This window comes from Chenopodium album, chromosome 4, assembly GCF_948465745.1.
Source record: "Chenopodium album chromosome 4, dcCheAlbu1.1, whole genome shotgun sequence".
NCBI lineage: Eukaryota > Viridiplantae > Streptophyta > Magnoliopsida > Caryophyllales > Amaranthaceae > Chenopodium > Chenopodium album.
In genome coordinates this window covers 11,591,460-11,611,611 of record NC_137837.1, presented here as the reverse complement: position 1 = coordinate 11,611,611, position 20,152 = coordinate 11,591,460, and the positions used below count along the sequence as shown (strand labels likewise).

Below are 20,152 nucleotides of genomic sequence, written 5' to 3'. Positions count from 1 at the left end.
GTTAATAATTTTGCCAACTATTGATAGCTGCAAATGCACACTATATTAAACACATCAACATTATTATTTTAAAAGTTTTTCACCTAGCATATTTAAACTTACATCTACATTTAATACCGCTCTTTTGATAATAAAAAAATTTTGTGAGTAAAGCATAAATACGGTCCCTGAAGTTTTTGTATTTGTGCACTTTAAGTCCCTCGACTTTTATTTGTGCATTTTTGGTCCCTCAACCACCACTCTTGGTGTTTCTGACCAAAAAGTTGAGGGACCTATCCTAGTCAGCAAAAGTTTAGGGACTATGACTCATAATTTATTTTATTTTATTTTATTTGTTTGGGAAATTCTCTTTGGTAACAATATATTTTTAGGTTTTCTTAGTGGTAAATTACAAAAAAAACTTATTATCTTTGGTAAACTCAAATTTTTGATTACCAAAGAGAATAACTATTTTAATATAAACTCACTAACCATGGTTAATTCCTTTTATTTTTAATAAGTAAATAATTTTTAAAAAAGAAAAACATCTCCTCTCTCTTAAGACCAAACACCAACCCATACCACCACCAATACAGACCACCACTAACGCCAACACCACCTAGACCACCACCAACCCAAAACCCCAAACGCCCAAACCACCCAGACCACCCACCCATAACCTTTCCTCTCAATTATCCCTAACTCTAACTCCTCAATTCCACTGCCAAAAACCCCCCAAATCCGACGCAACGAACAACAATCTCACCTTCAATTCTTCGCCTCCTTAAGGATCTTGACCTGACCCATGAAAGGTGTCTTTAATGGCGACAATGAAGATAGAAAACCCGAGCAAAATCAACCCTAAAACAGAGCGAAATCAAATCGGGCAAAATCAAACCCTAAAATCAAGCGAAATCAAACCCTTAAGCTTCGAACGTAGAAGAAACCATGATTTCGACCTTCATCTCGATACCTTAATTATCTGATTTCGTTTGGGGATGAATGATTGAGATTTTGGGGATTTTTTGAGGAGGGAGTTTCGAGGCAAAGGGAGTTGGTTCGGGGAAGGGGTTGGTGGTTCAGAGGGGAAGTAAAGACGCATTAGGGGGAGGTTGGCGCACCGGCGACGAAAGGGCTGAGCGCCGGCGTGGGTAGAGACGGGGAAGAGGTGGCTGCCTATTGGAGAATTGGTGACTTTTAAAAAAAAAATCTAAAATAAATGGTAAAAGAATAAAAAAAAACCAAGTATGGTTAAATATTTGGTTAAAATTTATCATTAATGTTATAGTTGACTAAATATAAAAAATTCGAGTTCACCAAGAACAATAAAATTTTTCGCAATTTACCATTGAGAAAATTTAAAAGTATAGTGTTACCAAAGAGAATTTCCCTATTTTTTTGTCAAATTTTTATTTAAAAAGAATCTTTTTATTATTTTAGGTATCAAATAGTTTAGGGACCTTACTTTATTTTACTTTATTTTCTTGGGTTTTTTAAAAAAAAAAAAAAAAAAAAATTCTTAAAGAAATAGGAAAAGGAAAAATAAAGAAAGAATTAAGAAAAAAGGAAATAAAAAGAAATAGGAAAACGAAAATTAAAAAAGAAAAATGAAGAAAACTAAAAAAAAAAAAAAAAAAAAAAAACAAAAACAAAGGAGTGGTCAACCTCCTCTTCTACTCTTTCGGTTTGGCTGCTCTAATGGGGTAAACAATCCCCTACTTTGCACCTCATCAACAATAATCATTTTTTAATTCCAAGCTTTGATTTATCTTAGCTTGTGTTGGAAATGTGGGCTAGTGTTGGAGATGCGACTGCGCGAATTAGGGTGTGCGACGGTGGAGGCTGTTGTGGTACGGTGGAGAATGGAGATGTGGGAATTGAAGGTGGCGCAGTGGTGGGAGCTGCGGTTGCGGCGAGGTGAAAGGTGACCACAATCGAATTTTAATTAATTTTTTAGTTTAATTTAATTAAGGATGATCTAATGAAATATATACTCGTATAATACTATAATCCAACACTTGATCCTACTCTTTACGAGTATGAAGTTCATTTTCATTGTTGCTAAATCTTCTTTGTCAAATTTGTGTTATGATTTTTTGAATTCATCTTTATTTTTAAAATTGATTGAATGTGAAGGAGATTTATCCGAAAATCTCATCATTTACATAAAATCGAAGCAAATTAGATGATATTTGTAAATCCCAAAGTAAAAACGTCATAAATTAAGTTAATTTGATGTTGAGAATTCTTTTAGATTTTCCGTCAAATTAACGGTCTCATATTCAGATAATTTATGTTTGTTTTTATTATTTTATTTGACATTTAATTTAGAAAAAACAAACGTAGTATAATAAGTTATGGTCCAACAAAAAAAGCAAATTTAGGGAAAATAGATTCATTTTTAAATAAAAATTTGAAAAAAAAAAGAAATAAAATAAATTATTAAGTCATAGTCCCTAAACTTTTGCTGACTAGGCAAGATCCCTCAACTTTTTGGTCAAAAACACCAAGAGTGGTGGTTGAGGGACCAAAAGTGCACAAATGAAAGTTGAGGGACTAAAAGTGCACAAATACAAAAGTTCAGGGACCGTATTTGTGCTTTACTCAAAATTTCGTAGTCTATACTTTTCGTTTAATTTTATAAAATTGGGGGGGAGGGGGGGGGGGGGGGGGGGGGGTGCCCGCGTTGCGGGTGCTCCAGCAACTAGTGTAAAAAAATGTATGAGTGAAGAATTGAATCTAGGAATAAGAAGAAAAAAGAAAGTCTTATTCAAGGCACACCAACCACTAGACCATCTTTTAACTTTGAGGTACATGTTATTTATGAAATGTATATAAACTTATTTACGGTATCTTTTTATGCTAACAATTTTTTATTTTTTATTTTTTTTTTTTTTTGAAAATGGGGGACTTTCCCCCATGTGTCCCATAGTTGCTCCGCCGCTGTTTCGTAAGATATAACTCATCCATTCAGAACCTCTATCTTTTTAACTACTACATCCGTTAACAGTTATTTGCAACATATACTATAGATGGATGCTAACTATTATGTGCAACAAATGTTTTCTTTCCTTTTTAGGTAATCATTTCTCTCTATCTCTCTCCTCATCACATGCACCCAACTTTTTCTCCCTCCATTTTATTCTCACAAACAAATTTTGCCTAGGAGTCCGCAAACACCCCTTTTGTTGCAAATAATAGTTAACGGAGGAAGTAACAATATTTACCCGCTCCCTCACATCTATAACATATTTTCGAAGGTCAACCTAATTTCGCCCGAATTTTAAAAAAGTTGCAAAGGACGCTCAAAGCAAGTACTCCATAGCAACTTGTAGTAATTGTACATACACACATAAATATACATTTTAAATAAATTTTTAGTATATAGTCATATAGTTATAAAATTATAAAAAGAGATTTATTCTTGGACGATTCTCCCATTGGCTTTCCCAAATATACCAACAACCCACCCTCTTTCACAAGAAAAACTCAAAACTTTATCAAATCAAAAGCACCCAAAAAAATCATACCCTCATCATCATCACAATCCAGATAATACCAATCCACATATAAAAATCAAATCTTTACACAAAAATAAAATTAAAAAACCCCATTTAAATAAATTCAATTTCTTCCCTCTTTTCCTCCAAAATAACCAAAAAAATTAATAAAAAAATGGACAGAGTCTTCTCAGTAGGAGACATTTCCGACCAATTCTGGTCACCGACGCCGCCGCCACCGCCGCCACCCGCCGCCGGAGAATCAAAGATGAACAGAAGCGCATCTGAGTGGGCTTTCGAGAGATTCTTACAAGAAACTTCACCTATTTCTGATTCTTCTTCTTCTAAATCAATGGCTGAAAACGACGCCGTTGAGATCAAAGATCCCCCTATTTCTGCTGCTGCTTCTGGGACCGCCGCCACGTCAGCCGCCGCCGCAACAACCGCCGATGTTACTAGTAAATACAATAATTTGGGTGCGCAATCGTTGGGGAATGGAACGACGTCGTTGAATCGTCAAGGATCGAGTGTTGTTCCTATTGATTCTGATGATTATCATGCTGTTCTTAAGAATAAACTCAATTTGGCTTGTGCTGCTGTCGCTTTGACTGGGGTAATTTTTTATTATTATTTTTTGGGAATTGTTGATTTTTTTTTATTAGTTGATTTCTTGTTGAATTTCCTTGAATTAATTCGAATTGGGTAGTTTTTCTTGAATTTCCAGCTCTTTGTTGATTTGGGAATTGGTTAAAGCTTTGATTTTTCTTTTTGATTTTTTGAATTTGATTGAATGATTTCGTTTTTAATCTCTACGAATTGCTTAGGAGCTCAGATTTTTGTTCTTTTTTTTGGGTTTGAGTGTTTTTTTGATTTGATTGTTTGGTTTCATTTCATCCATTTCAATCGATTTGATTTTGAAGGGGGTTAGTGCTGTTTGAGTTGATTGGGCACTTTTTCATGATTTTGGGGCTTATTTTTGAGGTTTAGTGCTCTCTGATTTGATGGATTGTTTATCTATATTATTGATTTGGGGCTTATATATAAAAAAATGTTTGTTATCTGATTTGGTGAATGGCTTCAATTTCTTGAAATTTTGGGCACACATTCAAAGCATTTTAGTGAAAATTGATCAATGTTTTGTAATGCTTTATTGCCACTAGTTTGTTGTTTGGCGGATGGCAAATTATGGGTCGAATAAAAATGAATTGGAAGATGAGTTGATCATATAGGAATAAGCTGGCTAGTGTAACCAAGTTTTGTCGTAGTCTGGTTTGTAATTACTTAAATTTTATATGAAGGAATTGGCTTTAATGCGGCGGTATCAGCTGTGACTGTGATGTGTTATATATTGTTTTGCTTGTTTGAGTTGGATAAATATTCATAATTGCAAATTTGCTTTGCGTATTTTTTGGGCTTATGCTCTTTACCTATGCAAATGAGGCATCTTGACTATGACTTGCTTTCTTCATATTACAATGCAGCTTCTATGTGGCATGGGGCCCATGAATATAGCCTCTTTGCATGATTTTGAACCTGCCAGAGTGCCAGGCCATAGTAGACGAAATTTTTTGGTAACTGGAATATTTCGTTGACCATTATACTTGCAACGGCTTCGTAATTAAGTGTCCATGACTCTTTAGAAGCTTCACATGAAAGATCTATTAGACTTTATTTGCTAGCATATATGTCTCGAAGGTCTCTCACCTTATTACCATGTCTGAGGTGGTTGCATTACCATTTTCTCTATCTCTTTTAAGTGTCATTGAGATTTAGGAGAGTTAGAAGGGAATAGAATATGTATTGTTTTAATAAATTAGAACATGTCACCCTTTTATGGACCAGCATAATCTGAGAGAAAAGAAATGTAGTTCCAAATTGTTCATCAGATGACTATGGAAACGTGAACCCCTTCGAAATCCCCTGAACATTAAAATAACAAGGTTATGGACTGGTGCTACATTCTGATATAGCTTTTATTTGTTGTTCTATTGTTTTTTACTTCTTCACTGTGTTAGTAAGCAGGCATCTTCCACCTTGGTCATTTGTTGTAACTTTATCATCTGATTGCTCCTCATCTATTTTTAACAGGCACCCTTTGTAATGAATCAGAATTCAGCCGTTGCAGCAGACAATGTAAAACAGGGTTCAGCTGATTCACGACCAGCTTCCATTCCGCCATGTAAAGGTTTGTGTCTACAGATTCTTAAGACTTGGAATGTAGGCAACCTTACTTTCTTAATTTATGCATCACAGAATATCTTCATTTTTATTTTGTGTTGAAGGAGTTCTATGTTATGTCAGTCTGCTAAATTTGACACTTTTTAGTGGAATTATACCAATACCCAGGAAGCCGTTTTTTTTAAAGCATTAATGTTAATGTTGTAGTATACAATTTCTTTCTGAATTCTACACCATATTATTCTAAGTTCTGATGTGGACCTGAAATAAGGGGCTCCTTGGTTTTGTTCAAGAAATGGAAGGAATAGAGTTGATACCCAAAAATCAGATACAGTTGTTTGGTTAGTTGCAGTATGAGGTTCCATTTTCTCCTTCCCGATGTATAAAAAGGCGTAATGAGTCAGTGAAGGTCCTGCAGCACCTAGGTGCACCAAGTGCAGAAGATAAAACTGTAAAGAAATTTGCTTATGTGTGCCTCTTTGAATGCGTCTCGCGTAGAGCAAAAATGGCGTTTTGCCTAGTGCCTGAGTGTGCCTTTTTATACACTGCTCCTTCTCTTCCCATTTCACGGGTACCACTAGCAGCCCAATACAATATGAGCGGTCCTTCCTCTCACCAACCCTCTTCGGCTACCCTACTAACTCCATGACCACATCCTTCTTTGATCATTGTCTGTTTCAGTCTCCACTTTTGTGATTATTGATTGTTATCACCTTAAAAATTAAGGCTCTGTTTGTTTCATCTAATTTTGACCGAAATTATTTTATCTGAACTTATTTTATTTATTTTTTCATATCTTATTTTATTTTATCTTTGCTTATTTTATTCTATTTTGTTTGAACTAATTTTTTTATTTGAATTTTTTTGAACTTACTTTGTGTGAACATTTCTTTTTTTCCCCTAAACTTATTTTATTATATTAATTAATTAATTTTTTTTTTTATTCTTTTTGTCTGAACTTATCCGATCTTATTTTTTTTGAAATAAGATAAGTTAAAATAAGATGAAATAAACAGACCCTAAGTCTTTCAAACTTACAACAACTTGTTGAGTTAAATATTGGTTTTGGTTTACAAATTTTGTAAAGGACCTCTCCTGTTTGACTTTTTAGGCACTTTTATTCTATTTTGGTGAACTCCTTTTACCATCTTACAACTTTTTATACCTTTCCAATCACATTTCTTACTTTTGCTTTTTTCTTATGCCTACCCTCCTTTTCGCTCCATCTCTCTAATTTTATTCACCCTTTTCTCACATACATTTTTTAAATTCAAAAAATCAAGTTTAGGAATAGTAATTTTAGCTTATGTTTCATTGTGAGGATACCAATCTTTTGAAAATTTTCGTCTTATGAAGTCTACGAATTTTATAAGTGACCAAAGACAATCAAGTATTAGGTTTCAATCCTTAGTGATAAAGTTATTACCAAACAGTAGACCAGTGATGGATTCTTAATTGAAAAATACCTGCTTCCTATTCTGATACGGTGATACCATCCCATTTCAGTCTTTGAACAATCCAGTGAGCTACTGTCACTTGGGCCTCTATCTAGTCTCCTTGAATTTCGGTATCAAACTAATTTTTACGTAAGCATGGCTGTAATTACCATGTTTCAACCTATTTCTAGCCTTTGTGGGTCATTGTGATGTGAGATTAAGATGTTAACTTGACATAATTGTTGAATATTTTAAGGGAAGTTGGTGATATAATTGTTGGGTGAGAATAAACAGATGATTGATACTAAGTTGTAATAGTGCACAGGAATTAATCATTACTTATATTCGTTTGGTTTTTTTTTTTTAAAATTTTGTTTTTTTAAGTCTTCTTAACTTTAGATATAGTATAGCTTAGATTGTACTCCCTTCGTCCATATTAGATGACTAAGACTGCCACAAAGTTTTAGCAAATTTCATTGACTTTCAAACAGTTGACAACATCCATAGAATCATTAAAAGACGAAAAAATAATATCATTATTACTCTTCTCCAATCCAAAACTATGAATTAGTTAAATAATATCGTTGTGGCTCAAAAAGAGTAATAGAATCTTTCACAAAGGACATTCTTTCCATCTTACCATCTCTATGTCGCAAGGTCTATCAAAGATCTCATCTTTACATCTTCAAAATATGTAGATTGTTCAAAAATGATTTCTCATTTATTTTTTTTAGGAAAGCAACAATTTCCATCAATATTGGGTATTCGATCTTCATAATAGACAATCATGCTCTTGTACCACGTCGGATTTTGGTTTGGGATAAAAATAAGTCCCTCCCCCCGGGGAGGGTTCTTCCATAGATTTCAATTTTTTTCCCCGTTGATATGATTTCCAAAGTAAACATAGATTCACTGTTAATGTCTTCTTGTTGAACTTTTGTTTATCAAATAGCCATTCTTAGGTTATTCATGGGTATAAAAAGTTAAAAACAGTCATCTTTATTGGATTTTGACCCCAAAAAAAAAAAAAAAAAAAAAAAAAAAAAAAAAAAAAAAAGCTTGCTTAAGTTCCCAACTGAACTTTAAATTTGATTGTATCTTCTGTCATCCAACAGATCTTTAAATTATTTCTCTAATCTTTAGGAGATTTTGGGAACAATGAGAACTCAAGCATCTCTACTATAATCATCGAGTATGAAAAACGTAAAATATGGGGTAAAGTAATCATCAATATCAAGGATCTCAAATCTATCATTTCCTTTTTATGGTTGGACAATAAAAAGATTCGATGGCAAAATCTTTCATTGTCAACTTTAACTCAAATGACTGAGTTTTAGTAGTCAAATGAGAACTCAAGCATCTCTACTATAATCATAGAGTATGAAAAACGTAAAATATGGGGTAAAGTAATCATCAATATCAAGGATCTCAAATCTATCATTTCCTTTTTATGGTTGGACAATAAAAAGATTCGATGGCAAAATCTTACATTGTCAACTTTAACTCAAATGACTGAGTTTTAGTAGTCAAATAAGCAATCCTATATAATAGCAAGTTCAACTTCACTCAAAAGTTTAATTTGGATGGCGTCAGTTTAACACTTAAGAGTCCCACTGATTTAAAGTGATCAGTAACAACAATCGCCCAAGATAAATTCCAATAGTTACAGTTTGGATCTATAGCACAAAGTACCAATGAAAGAAGCAACACACGACAATTATTGTCAGTAAAATTTAAAACCAACGTACTTGGTCCTTTGGGTGGTTACTAGGTTTTTAATCTTACATAACATAGAATAAGAAACCTCCGTATAATATGTAGGATAGATCCCCTTGCCGTGAGTTTGAAGTGTTTATGAAGTGCACAAACAACGTGAAAAGGTTAAAGTACAATCTTAAAATTTGATAGTACTTCCAAAATTAATGTCAATTGATAATCCTTTGCGTAAAATTACATTGTACAACCTTTTATAGCCACTTATAATATATAACTTATATCTATAATATTCCAAAAAATTAATATTCATGTTAAAAATTAAATATAATAAATCATAATGTTAGTAACATAAGCTCATTAACATGCTGTATTAACCTAGTTATCAAAACTTAATATGGTAGATTTACCCAGTATATCATTTATGTTGTAGATTAGGCAAGACTCAAAACTTATGAGATCCTACTAAATAATTATTTTTGGATTGGCCAATGCTCCCAACACACACACACCCACACACTAACACACACGCTTGTTTGTTTGATGAGATCCAAAATTATTTTACTGATTTTGACTATTCACATAACTACCTCACAGGGTCGCTAGATAAGGATTCAAAGCCTATTGGAATTCTCTCCCCTCCCACCTTGCCCAAGAAACCTGTTGTTCAGGCCAACCAAACCACCAGCTATGATTCTGATCAGTCAGATGATGATGATTTAGAAGGTGAAACTGACAATATGGATCCTGCTGATGTAAAGCGTGTTCGGAGGTAGGTACTTTTTGGAGCATACTCTTTATATTATTGTTCTGCCATCCCATTGCTCGGTGATGGGGAAAGTGGCAACCTTTTCTTTTTTGACACTCCTATTATTAGTTAGTTCTTGCTGGTGTGACCAATACTCTATTTGGATTGTATACAACATTACATTTGATCACTAATTAACAAATCTTTTGTGGAAAATATGTTGCTTTCTAAATTAACTGGAACTAAGACAGCCTAACTTAGAAAAATGCTAGGCGATGGAGTTAAGTATAACATTGGGGTCCAAGTTTTTGATTTTTTCACCTTTTGGGACCTCAGTTTTTTTTTTTTTTTTTTTTCACCGTTTGGGATCTATAGTCCTATTTCCGGCCAAAAGTAACTAAAGGTGAGTAAAAAAAACATAGTCCCTTAGTTAAAAACTTAGTCCCTTCATTTATTACTCTCTTTCACATGTGGTTAATTACAAGGCTAAAGTTTTTCTAATTTCATTTTAGAATAAGCTATTACTTTTTATATTTTCTCTCCTTTACCTTCAACACTGATTATTAAAAGATTTTTTTTTCTCTTCTAAAATTTGATGTTGTTCATGATTGTAGTGCATGTACATTCACATATTAACAATTAGATAGGTAGTCGCTTAGTATGGATCGATGGTGTACATCACAACTGTCATTAACTCATTATATACAATAATTAGAAAACATTATCAACGATAATCAATTGCAATCACGCTAACTAAACCCACAATAATAAACCAAAATAAACTTGTAAATATATTGTTAAAACAGTGATTTCCTTGGCCCTGTTTGGTAGTTAGCTTATTGGGGGTATATTAGCTTATTTGACTAACTTTAACTGATTGACTAGTCAAACAAGCTAATACAAGTGTTTGGTAGTAAGCTTATTGAAAGAGCTTATTCCACTAAATAAGCTATTTTTTGAAAAAGCTCATTTTAGAAGCTTTTTCAATTAGCTTATTCATTAATTATTGTGAAATGACACTTATAACCTCATTTAATTTAAAATCCTATCTAAACTACCTACCCCACAATTAGCTTATTGGTCATTTCACATACTCCATCACCTTTAAGCTATCAACTATTTACCAAACACTTTTATATAATCAGTTAATACAATAAGTTAGTCAAATCAGTTAATAAAATCAGCTAGTCAAAATCAGCTAACTCAATTAGATTCACCTTTCAGCTTTCAGCTTTCTCCCAAACAGGGCCCTTGTCAAAAAAAATGAAGTATAGTTCAATTTATATACTTGTAATTATACGTAAAAATAACTAAATAAAACTTATTTCAACTTACGCTTCGTATTTAAAGATGACAATTTTATTTATTTATTTTTTTATTTTTTTATTTTTTTTTTTTTTTAGGGAGCAACCCTTTTTAACTTGGTAATAATAGAAAAAGAAAACTTCAACTTATACTTCAGGTTATCATTTTTTAAATAGGTAATTAACTAGTCACATATCATGACTATCGATCGCCATCTATAGAGCCGGTGATTATTGATAATAGGTTATGCTTATGCTAATCCGTATTTGATATGTATATATTTGATATCAAGTTAAGCGAGGTCTGAAATTATATTAATGTTGAAGTCACACATAGAAAGTAAGTAATTAGTAGGTAAAAGTATACGAAATCTACACGCAGGCCGAATGATATAAATAAAGAATTAAGCATGTCAGGAGTAGAGAGTATCATGCCTCGTAAAAAACATAATCCCTTAGTTAAAAGCTTAGTCCCTTCATTTATTATTATCCATTTCAGATTTTTAAGGAGTAAGGACCTATGTTTTTTTGGAATTTTGGCTAGTAATTAATGGGAAGGACCTATGTTTTTACTCCGGTGGGTTTAAGTGTAGTTTGTTGGCCGGAATGTTAACTCTAGGTCCCAAAAGGTGAAAAAAAAAACATTGAGGTATAAGTGAAAAATCTAAAAACTTAGTCCCCATCTTTATACTTAACTCAATTAAAGTATAAAGAAACTAAAGTGATCTTGTATACTTCAGATAATCTGATAGATTACTAATATATAAATTATAATAAGATATCTGGTATGAATCCTGCTGAGGTGTTTGTCTCCAACCTTCATTTAGTCTATTCTTGATGTTGTAGACTTCATAACTCACTCTTCTATCAACTCAATGTTTACATGGATAGGCTTCTCTTGCATACTTTTAGATTGATTATGAATTTTCTATCATAATTCAGCATGTCATCTAAAGGCTTCATTGCAATTGAATTTGCATGATATCATTTATTTCAGTGCAATGCTTCCGTGAGCTCCTCATGATTTCATTTGAATGATGTGTTGCTATGTAAGACTTCACGTGAAGCTTATGCCAGCTATATCGAGAAAGTAATTTATGTGATGTCAGTTGTTTTATAAAACACTTTCATAAGCTCCTTGTGATGTCATCTGGTTGATGTGTTGCTAAGTCAGACTTCACATGAAACTTATTGGCACGTTATAATGAGAAAGTAATTTATTTGTGATTGCAATTAGCAACATGTTATAAAATTACTATTTCTTCTTATAGGGAGCCAAATTTGCTGAAGAGCAAATTGTTTGCTTACTTTAACTAACACATCTAATTCATAGACACCACTTTTTATAGCAAAGTCAAGTGAGACTATATTAAATAGTTCCTTTTTAGGCTGTTTTTAAATTGTCATACGTCGTACCATCTCCTAATGGGGAATGTTACACCCCCATAAATGACTTTATTGCCTTATAATAAGCTAGTCAATCTAAATTCAAGCCCCGTTAACTCACCTTAATTAGTCAATTAATCTCACCTCGCTGACTCACTTTCTTTTATATTTGAATCTCCAACAAACATTTTACATCTAATTACAATCTAAGATTTTTCTGTGACAATCACCTCCACCATTTATCACTAGTCACTCTCTCCCCTCCAAAACACTCAGAATTCACAGACTGCCGACAAGCAACAACTCAATTATACTACCCCGGCGACGTGCAAACCTTTGAGATGAGGATGAAGAGGTTTATTCTATTCAAAGATTTTATTTTTTAAATTAAATTTTGCAAATAACAAATTATTGCAGATCTAATAATTCTCATGTCCTTTTTGTTTGATTTGCATTAGTTTTCAATTTTAAATGAAAAATGAGTGGCGTTGATCTTCTCTCTCTCTCTCTCTCTCTCTCTCTCTCTATGTGGGGGTGTAGAATGGTGAGCAAGATGGTGGTGGGTCACAGGGGTGTTCTTGGTTTTGGGTGTTTTTGGTGGTGGAATTGGTAGTTGTATGACGGTGTTGGGTGGGCTCGATTTATGAGAATGGTGGGCGGGATTGGTTGAGGTGTATGGTGATGGTGGCAATGGCTGGACAAGGAAAATATTATGGTGGTAGGTGGTGAGTTGTGTGGGGATCGTTTGAAATAGTGATGGGATGTGCTTGGTTGTGGCCTTGTGGGTTCTTTTGGTGGTGGAAGTAGTGAGAGCAAGTGGTAGGTGGGCTTGATTTGTGAGGGTGGTGGGTGGTAGAAACTGGACTTGGTTCCTCAAAATGCAACCGCAACTGGATCCGCTACAGGCTTTTGGATCATTTTTTAGACTTCTTATAAATTATTGCCAACTTGTTTAAAAAATAAGTCTATTCTTTTATGATATTGTCTCAAATTATTATTTAATTTTTTTGCTCCAATTTTGGCTTTCCTTAGTATATGCTCACCCCTGTTGGACGGGATTAGGGACTATGATGATGGTGGATGGACAAGAAATGAGTTATGATGATTAGTGGTTGTGGCTGGAGATGGATGCATGGGGTGTGCAGTGTGCTTGATCTGTGAGGGAGGTGGGCAGGATTATTGGCTTTGGTGACGGTGGCTGGATAAGGAATGAGTTATGGTTATTGCAGTTGTGGATGGAGGTGAATGCATAGGGTAGTGATGAATTGTTGAATTTGAATCAACTAAACTTCCCCCTATAACTTGAAGTATCTAATCAAAATGTCCTAATTTGGCCATAATGTTTCTAGGTGATGAAATGCTGTAGAACAATACCTAATAAAAATTTTATATCTATTTTTCAATTTTTGTGATTTGGTCTTCTCAACGTATCTATTTTTCAATTTTTGTGTTTTTGGTCTTCTCAATATGTTCAAACAAGAGCACCTCCAAGTATGGATCCCACTGTGTATTTCCTGCACTAATGTGTCTGGCTCTTTGAGTTGCTATTTGGTTCATGCTTCTTCTTATTTTTTTTGTTCATTTAATTTCTTTATGTTAAGTATCAACTCTCTCTCCATTCATGTTTACATGTGACTGTTCTGTATATCAGAATGCTTTCGAATAGAGAGTCAGCTAGACGCTCAAGGAGGAGAAAGCAGGCACATCTGACTGAACTTGAGACACAGGTATTTTGGGTCTACTTTTGTATTGATATTGATCTGTACAATTATCTATTTTACTCATCATCTTCAATAATTCCTCTGTTCACACTTCACAATAGGTTTCTCAGCTGAGAGGTGAAAATTCTTCATTATTGAAGCGTCTTACTGACATAAGCCAAAAATTCAATGATGCTGCTGTGGACAATAGAGTTTTAAAAGCTGATGTGGAGACTTTAAGGGCAAAGGTATTCCTTGACTTGAGTATCACGTATTAAATTTTTTTTTGAAAACCTAGAACTAAAAGTTGTTTAATCTGCTTCCCCTAGTTAATGGAAAAGTTTGTTCTTCAGGTAAAAATGGCAGAGGAGACTGTGAAAAGAGTTACAGGGATGAATCCCTTGCTGCAGGCTATGTCTGAAATCACTGCTATGGGAATGGGACCCTTTGGTGGGAGCCCTTGCCCTTCTGACTCAGCTGATGCTGCTGTGCCGGTGCAAGATGACCCTAAACAAACTCATTATTATCAGCCCGTTGATAATCCTCATCCTGCATCTCATCCAAGAGCTGACAATGGTGTCACTGACATTCCTTCTATTGATGATGTGCTGCAAAATGCTGCAACACAAGTATTGGGTGGCAGCAAGATTGCAAGAACTTCTTCCATGCAAAGAGTTGCCAGCTTAGAGCACCTCCAGAAACGGATTCGTGGGGGAATGGATCAAGGTAGCCCACATGGTGGTCCTGAGCAATAATCATGCAATAGCCATTGTCCTGCAGATTCTTCAGATCCATTATTGATCTGCCATTGTCATGTAAAGTATTGTTAATTTTTTCCTGTCATTGCATATTGGACCATAAGGCATTGTATTGCCTTTGAATTGCCAAATAGCATGAGTTACGGTATTGTCTTGCCGTCTAATCTATTTCATTTATGGATTAGCATTACTGATAGCTTCTTGTAGCTGGTAGGATCTACCTTGTGATGGCCTTAAAACCTCCCAACTACAGTAAAGGGATTAGCGTTTCTGCTAATCTCTCCCCCCTCCCTGCAACACCCTTGAGGGCCTAGCTTGCTAATATGAGCATATTAGTTGATCCGTGATGAATCTGGTCCATTTCATCTACCCAGAAAAATATTAAAACAAAAACAAAAAGTTCTGAAGTTTAGAAGTAGATTGATTCCCTGTTGATATTATGGTCATTGTTACAAAAAAAAAAAAAAAAAAAAAAAAAAAAAAAAAAAAAAAACAACGTTGAACAGATTTTAGTGGAGATTAATGTTATTTGCCGAATGCTAGTTTTTAGTGGTCATATACTTGACAAATTCTTGCATGTACGGAGTATTAAAAACATTTTTGATGTGCGATTAGTTGCATGTGTTTGTAAGTTTGTTCACTTAGTAAAATCGAACAAGTTACTATAACTTGAGACACCATTCACCAATATGGTTTGGGCTTTATGTTGCCTCCATTAGGCATTGAAGATTGAAGTTGTTCTCTTGTTTCAAATAACTTGCACAGTTTTCCATATTACATGCCGCAATATAATCTCTGTTTTCTTTATGATATTAAAGCTTTTACATACTACTCACTATGTCCCTGAAAGTCTTCCATGAAATAATATGCACTTTCTTGTAAGGTATTGGTCATTACTTTCTTTTATGATATTAAAGCTTTTACATACTACTCTCTACCACTTTCATGAAATAATATGCACTTTCTTGTAAGATATTGGCTGTTACTTTCAACATTCTCTCTTGCTCTCTCTATTGCAACCGTAAATCATTCTCATACAATTTCCACACTTGCGAATTCGCTGTCAGTAGAGTGACCGGCAGGCAGCGAACCTGCCATATTAAGCTCCTTAGATTAGATCCTCATGCAGATAGCCAAGCTTTACAAACACTTTCAGCCACAACAGCAAAAACTCCTGAGTTATACACTATAGTACAACTTTTCTGTAATCAAGCATAATTTCAGGCTATCTTCACGAGTCTATCATACTTGAAGGTGAACAACTTAGCTCAGTGAACCACACTAGTGTATTCATCGGTTTCCATACAAAAAGAGATTCACTACCTAAACCAGATTACTTGGTGGACAGCACTAGTTGTATTCATTAGATTTCATTCGCAAAGAGCTAAACCAGATCATTCAGTGGACAGCACTATGGCCAGGCTTGATTTCTAAACCATTCATCCTCATCTCTTCTCTAATTGTTCCTACATCTTCCCACCTTTCTGCCAGTGCATAGACATTCGAAAGACCTATATAATCTTTACTCGTAGATCTTTCATTCCCTAAATGTAAATCTGATTGGAGCTGAAGTAGTATCTTCCCCACTCTCTCACCCATCACGAAATCCCCATGAAGCCTACATGAACCAAGCAAACTCCTCCACAAGACTGAATTCGATTCAGTAGGCATTCCAACTATAAAATCATAAGCTTCTCTCAAGAGCCCTGCTTTTCCAAGAAGATCAACTACACACCCATAATGCTCAATCTGAGGCGCGACACCAAATTCCTTCTCCATGTTGTGAAACAAATATAAGCCCTCTTCAACAAGTCCTGCATGACAACAAGCAGACAACATACTTGTGAAGGTTACAGTGTTTGGCCTTACATCACATTCCCTCATTTCATTTAATAGCTCTATTGCTTCTCTTCCTTTTCCATAGAAAGCTAGTCCTGTAACCATCGCGGTCCAAGTACGTACATTTCTCTCATTCATCATAGCAAAAACTTTGGACGCGATACCAAGACACCCGCATTTAGAGTACATACCAACCAAACTAGTGCCAACATACACATCATTTTCCGGGGCATCAATCGTTTTCGCTATGTACCCATGAACACTACACCCGCTCTCTAGGGAACCCAACTGCGAAACAGCGGAAAGCACACAAACCAAAGTCATGCCATTAGGCTTCACATCCGAATCACCCGCCACCATCATCTCCTTAAAAGACACCAAAGCCTTAATTGAATTCTCATGGGAATTCTGTTTCTGTGAGGAATACCCTGTTATAAGCGCATTCCAAGTAGCAGAACTTCTCACAGGCATTTCATCAAACACCTTCCTTGCAAAACTGATACCACCATTGTTCGCATAAAAATGCAATGCAGTCGTAGAAACTAAAAGATCCGGCATAAACCCGAGTTTCATAGCGCGAGCATGTATCTGTTTTCCTTCATATAAACCTGATACAGAAGGCGATCGAGCACACGCGCCAAGAGCAAAAATGAAGGTATAATCATCAAAAACAATGGAAGAAACAGAAACCCATTTAGCAAAAAGATGAATTGAGTCTCTGGGTAAGCTGCATTTGATCAAAGTATTAAGAAGAAAAAGTTGGTAATCTGTTTGATTATGGTTAACAATGAGATGAGCATGGATTGGAGCTTGATTAGGAGAAAGTAAAAAATGGTTTTCAATAAGTTTGGCTAATGTTGAAGGAGATTTAAGGTTAGTTGTAATGAGTTTGGCATGAATTTGTTTCAATTGATTGAAAGATTTTGGTTTTCGATGAAGAAGAGTGTAGATCAATTTTGAAGTTGAGGACATGGTTTTTCTTTGTGGTGAGCTCTGTAATGGTTGTTAAATGGCGGGAATTGGATAGCGAAGCAAGTGATACCCGTAGACTGTTAAAAACTAATCGAATTCGAAGGAAAAAAAAAAAAAAAAAAGGGTACCGGTAGACTGTTTAAAATTGAACAATTTAGGGCTTGTTTGACATCATTTTTGGTTTTTAGTTTTCTGTTTTTTTTTTTAAACTAAAAACCAAAAACAGAAAACAAGAAAAAAGGTGTTTCCACTTTCAATGCATGGTTCGTGCAGGCAGATGCACGATCCACATGGTGCATCTCTTCAAAAAAAAAAAAAAAAAAGGCGGAAAGAACATTGTATAGAAATATAAAGAACATTTAGTTTAAATGAAAAGAACATATTATAGAATTGTAAAGAACATTGTATAGAAATGTAAAGAACTTCAGTTAAAGTGCAAAGAACATGTTATAAAATTGTAATGAACATAATGTGCAGTTAAATAATGTTCTTTATCTTCATGTTCTTTGATTGTAGAATAATGTACTTTTATTTGTGACATATGTTAATTGTTTATTTTGAAATATTCTTTGAATTTTGTCTTTAGATTATGGTGGTTGAATAAAAATAATGTTCATTACAATATATTATCATTAGAGATGATAAAAAATTCGGGTCGGGCTGGGCCTTAACATAATATCTCGTGTCAAACCGGGAAAATGTAGTGGGCTTTTCGGGTTTTTTTCGGGCCGAGTTTGGATTTCTTTTAACTAAAAATGCACTTTTAGGCTTGTCTAAACCTGCCCTATTTTCGGGCTGGATCGGGCCGGGCCGGGTCGGGTCGGGCCAAAGTTGATCACCTCTAATTATCATGTTTTTAATTAATATTATGGATGTTCTTTAGATATACATATAAAGAACATGAAGTTGGATGTTTTTTTTTTACAAAATAGGTATATGTTCTTTATAAAACAACTATATGTTCATTACAATACAGCTATATGTGATGTTCTTTATGAAATAGCTATATGTTCTTTATAAAACAAATGTATGTTCTTTACTGAACAACGAAATGTTCATTCCGCGTTTTTAAAGAGAAAACGGATGCACGGAGCATCGTGCTCTATAATGGTTATTAAATGGCGGGAATTGGATAGAGAAGCAAGTGATACCCGTAGACTGTTAAAAACTAATCGAATTCGAAAAAAAAAGGGTACCCGTAGACTATTTAAAATTGAACAATTTAGGGCTTGTTTGACATCATTTTTTGTTTTTAGTTTTCTGTTTTTTTTTAAAACTAAAAACCAAAAACAGGAAACAAGAAAAAAGGTGTTTCCACTTTTCTGTTGTCAATTTTCAAAATTATCATCATTTTAATAAGTTTAAATAATATTTTATTCATTATGTGACATATATCATATACTTTTAAAAACCAAAAAACAAAAAATCATAGCGATGCCAAACGAACCCTACCAATCCGTTTAACTCAAATCAATTCAGCCACGTTAACCTTTTACAAACCATTTAAAACTAAATGAATACCCTTTCCGTCTCATAATACATAAGACATTAGAATTTTATTTTATTTTTTACTAATAATGCATTAAGTTCGACCATAATTTTTTACTCCGTATAACATAATAAAAATACATTTTATTATAAAATATGTTGTTATATACGGAGTAGGTTTTAATATAAATTTCATAATATACTTTCTAAAAATTTTCATTAATATTTAATTATATAGAATAAAGTCAAACTAATGCATTGGCATGGAATATTTAACTTTGTCATGTATTATACTACCTTCGTTTTTTATTAGTTGACACGTTTTGACTTTAGCACTATTCACACACATCCCTTTGATCATGTTTTGTGATTTATATGTAAGGAAAAATATAGTCAATTGAGATTTTGTTATTCGTCACAATATATATTTTCACAATATCAACTTTTTATAATTTTTGCTTATTGGTAATTAAAATTATTAATAATTTAATTTATGCATTGATAAACGTGGCTAAAAAAATGTGTCAACTAAAATGAAACCGAGGGAATATCACATTTACTAATAATACAGTGTCATTTTGTTATCAATCACATCGAGTTACTGAAAAAATGGAAAGTTTGCTTAAGGTGTTGTTAGTAATAATAAAAAAAAAAACTCCTCAATTTGACAAATTTTTTTCTTAGACAAACATCACAACTTCAGAATAATATTTGGAGTTTTGTTCATGGAGTAATATGAGTATGAAATCAAAATTAAGATTAGAGTGTTGTATGGTGTTGGAACTTGATTCTTAATATTTGTGTTGGGTTGTTATTTAAAATTGAATTTATTGATTTTATTTAATATATGAGGATTGGTATGAGCTATACCCACCCCCTAGATTTTAAACACCATATTGTACCTTGAGAAAATGTATACAAGTTTATCGCTTTGATTTGTTTATCATAAAACAAAATTGTAAATATATCAACAACTTTTTATTAAATATGAGTCCACGGTTATGATATAATCACGAAAATTCCATGTTGCTTGAACATTTTTATTGATTTATTTACAATTTTATCACTTGATAAACGAATTTAGGGCATGTTCTCATACGATTATTTTCAGTTCAGTTCAGCTCCTAATTTTCTTCTTTTATAAAATATTC

The 20,152-nt window shown here is 33.8% G+C and overlaps 2 protein-coding genes across 2 annotated transcripts; one reads left to right on the top strand and one right to left on the bottom strand.

The window, feature by feature from the left end:
- Window positions 1–3,382: 3,382 nt before the first annotated feature.
- Window positions 3,383–14,898, top strand: LOC145628913 (light-inducible protein CPRF2-like). The gene is made up of 6 exons (XM_081681343.1): window positions 3,383–4,092; window positions 5,568–5,664; window positions 9,404–9,578; window positions 13,896–13,971; window positions 14,067–14,192; window positions 14,298–14,898. Exons 1-6 carry the CDS (start codon window positions 3,655–3,657, stop codon window positions 14,697–14,699), a joined length of 1,314 nt encoding a protein of 437 aa, XP_081537469.1. The 5' UTR covers window positions 3,383–3,654; the 3' UTR covers window positions 14,700–14,898.
- An 853-nt stretch (window positions 14,899–15,751) lies between these two features.
- Window positions 15,752–17,600, bottom strand: LOC145628912 (pentatricopeptide repeat-containing protein At3g18970-like). Its single transcript, XM_081681342.1, has one exon. It carries the CDS (start codon window positions 17,511–17,513, stop codon window positions 16,101–16,103), a length of 1,413 nt encoding a protein of 470 aa, XP_081537468.1. The 5' UTR covers window positions 17,514–17,600; the 3' UTR covers window positions 15,752–16,100.
- Window positions 17,601–20,152: the final 2,552 nt, after the last annotated feature.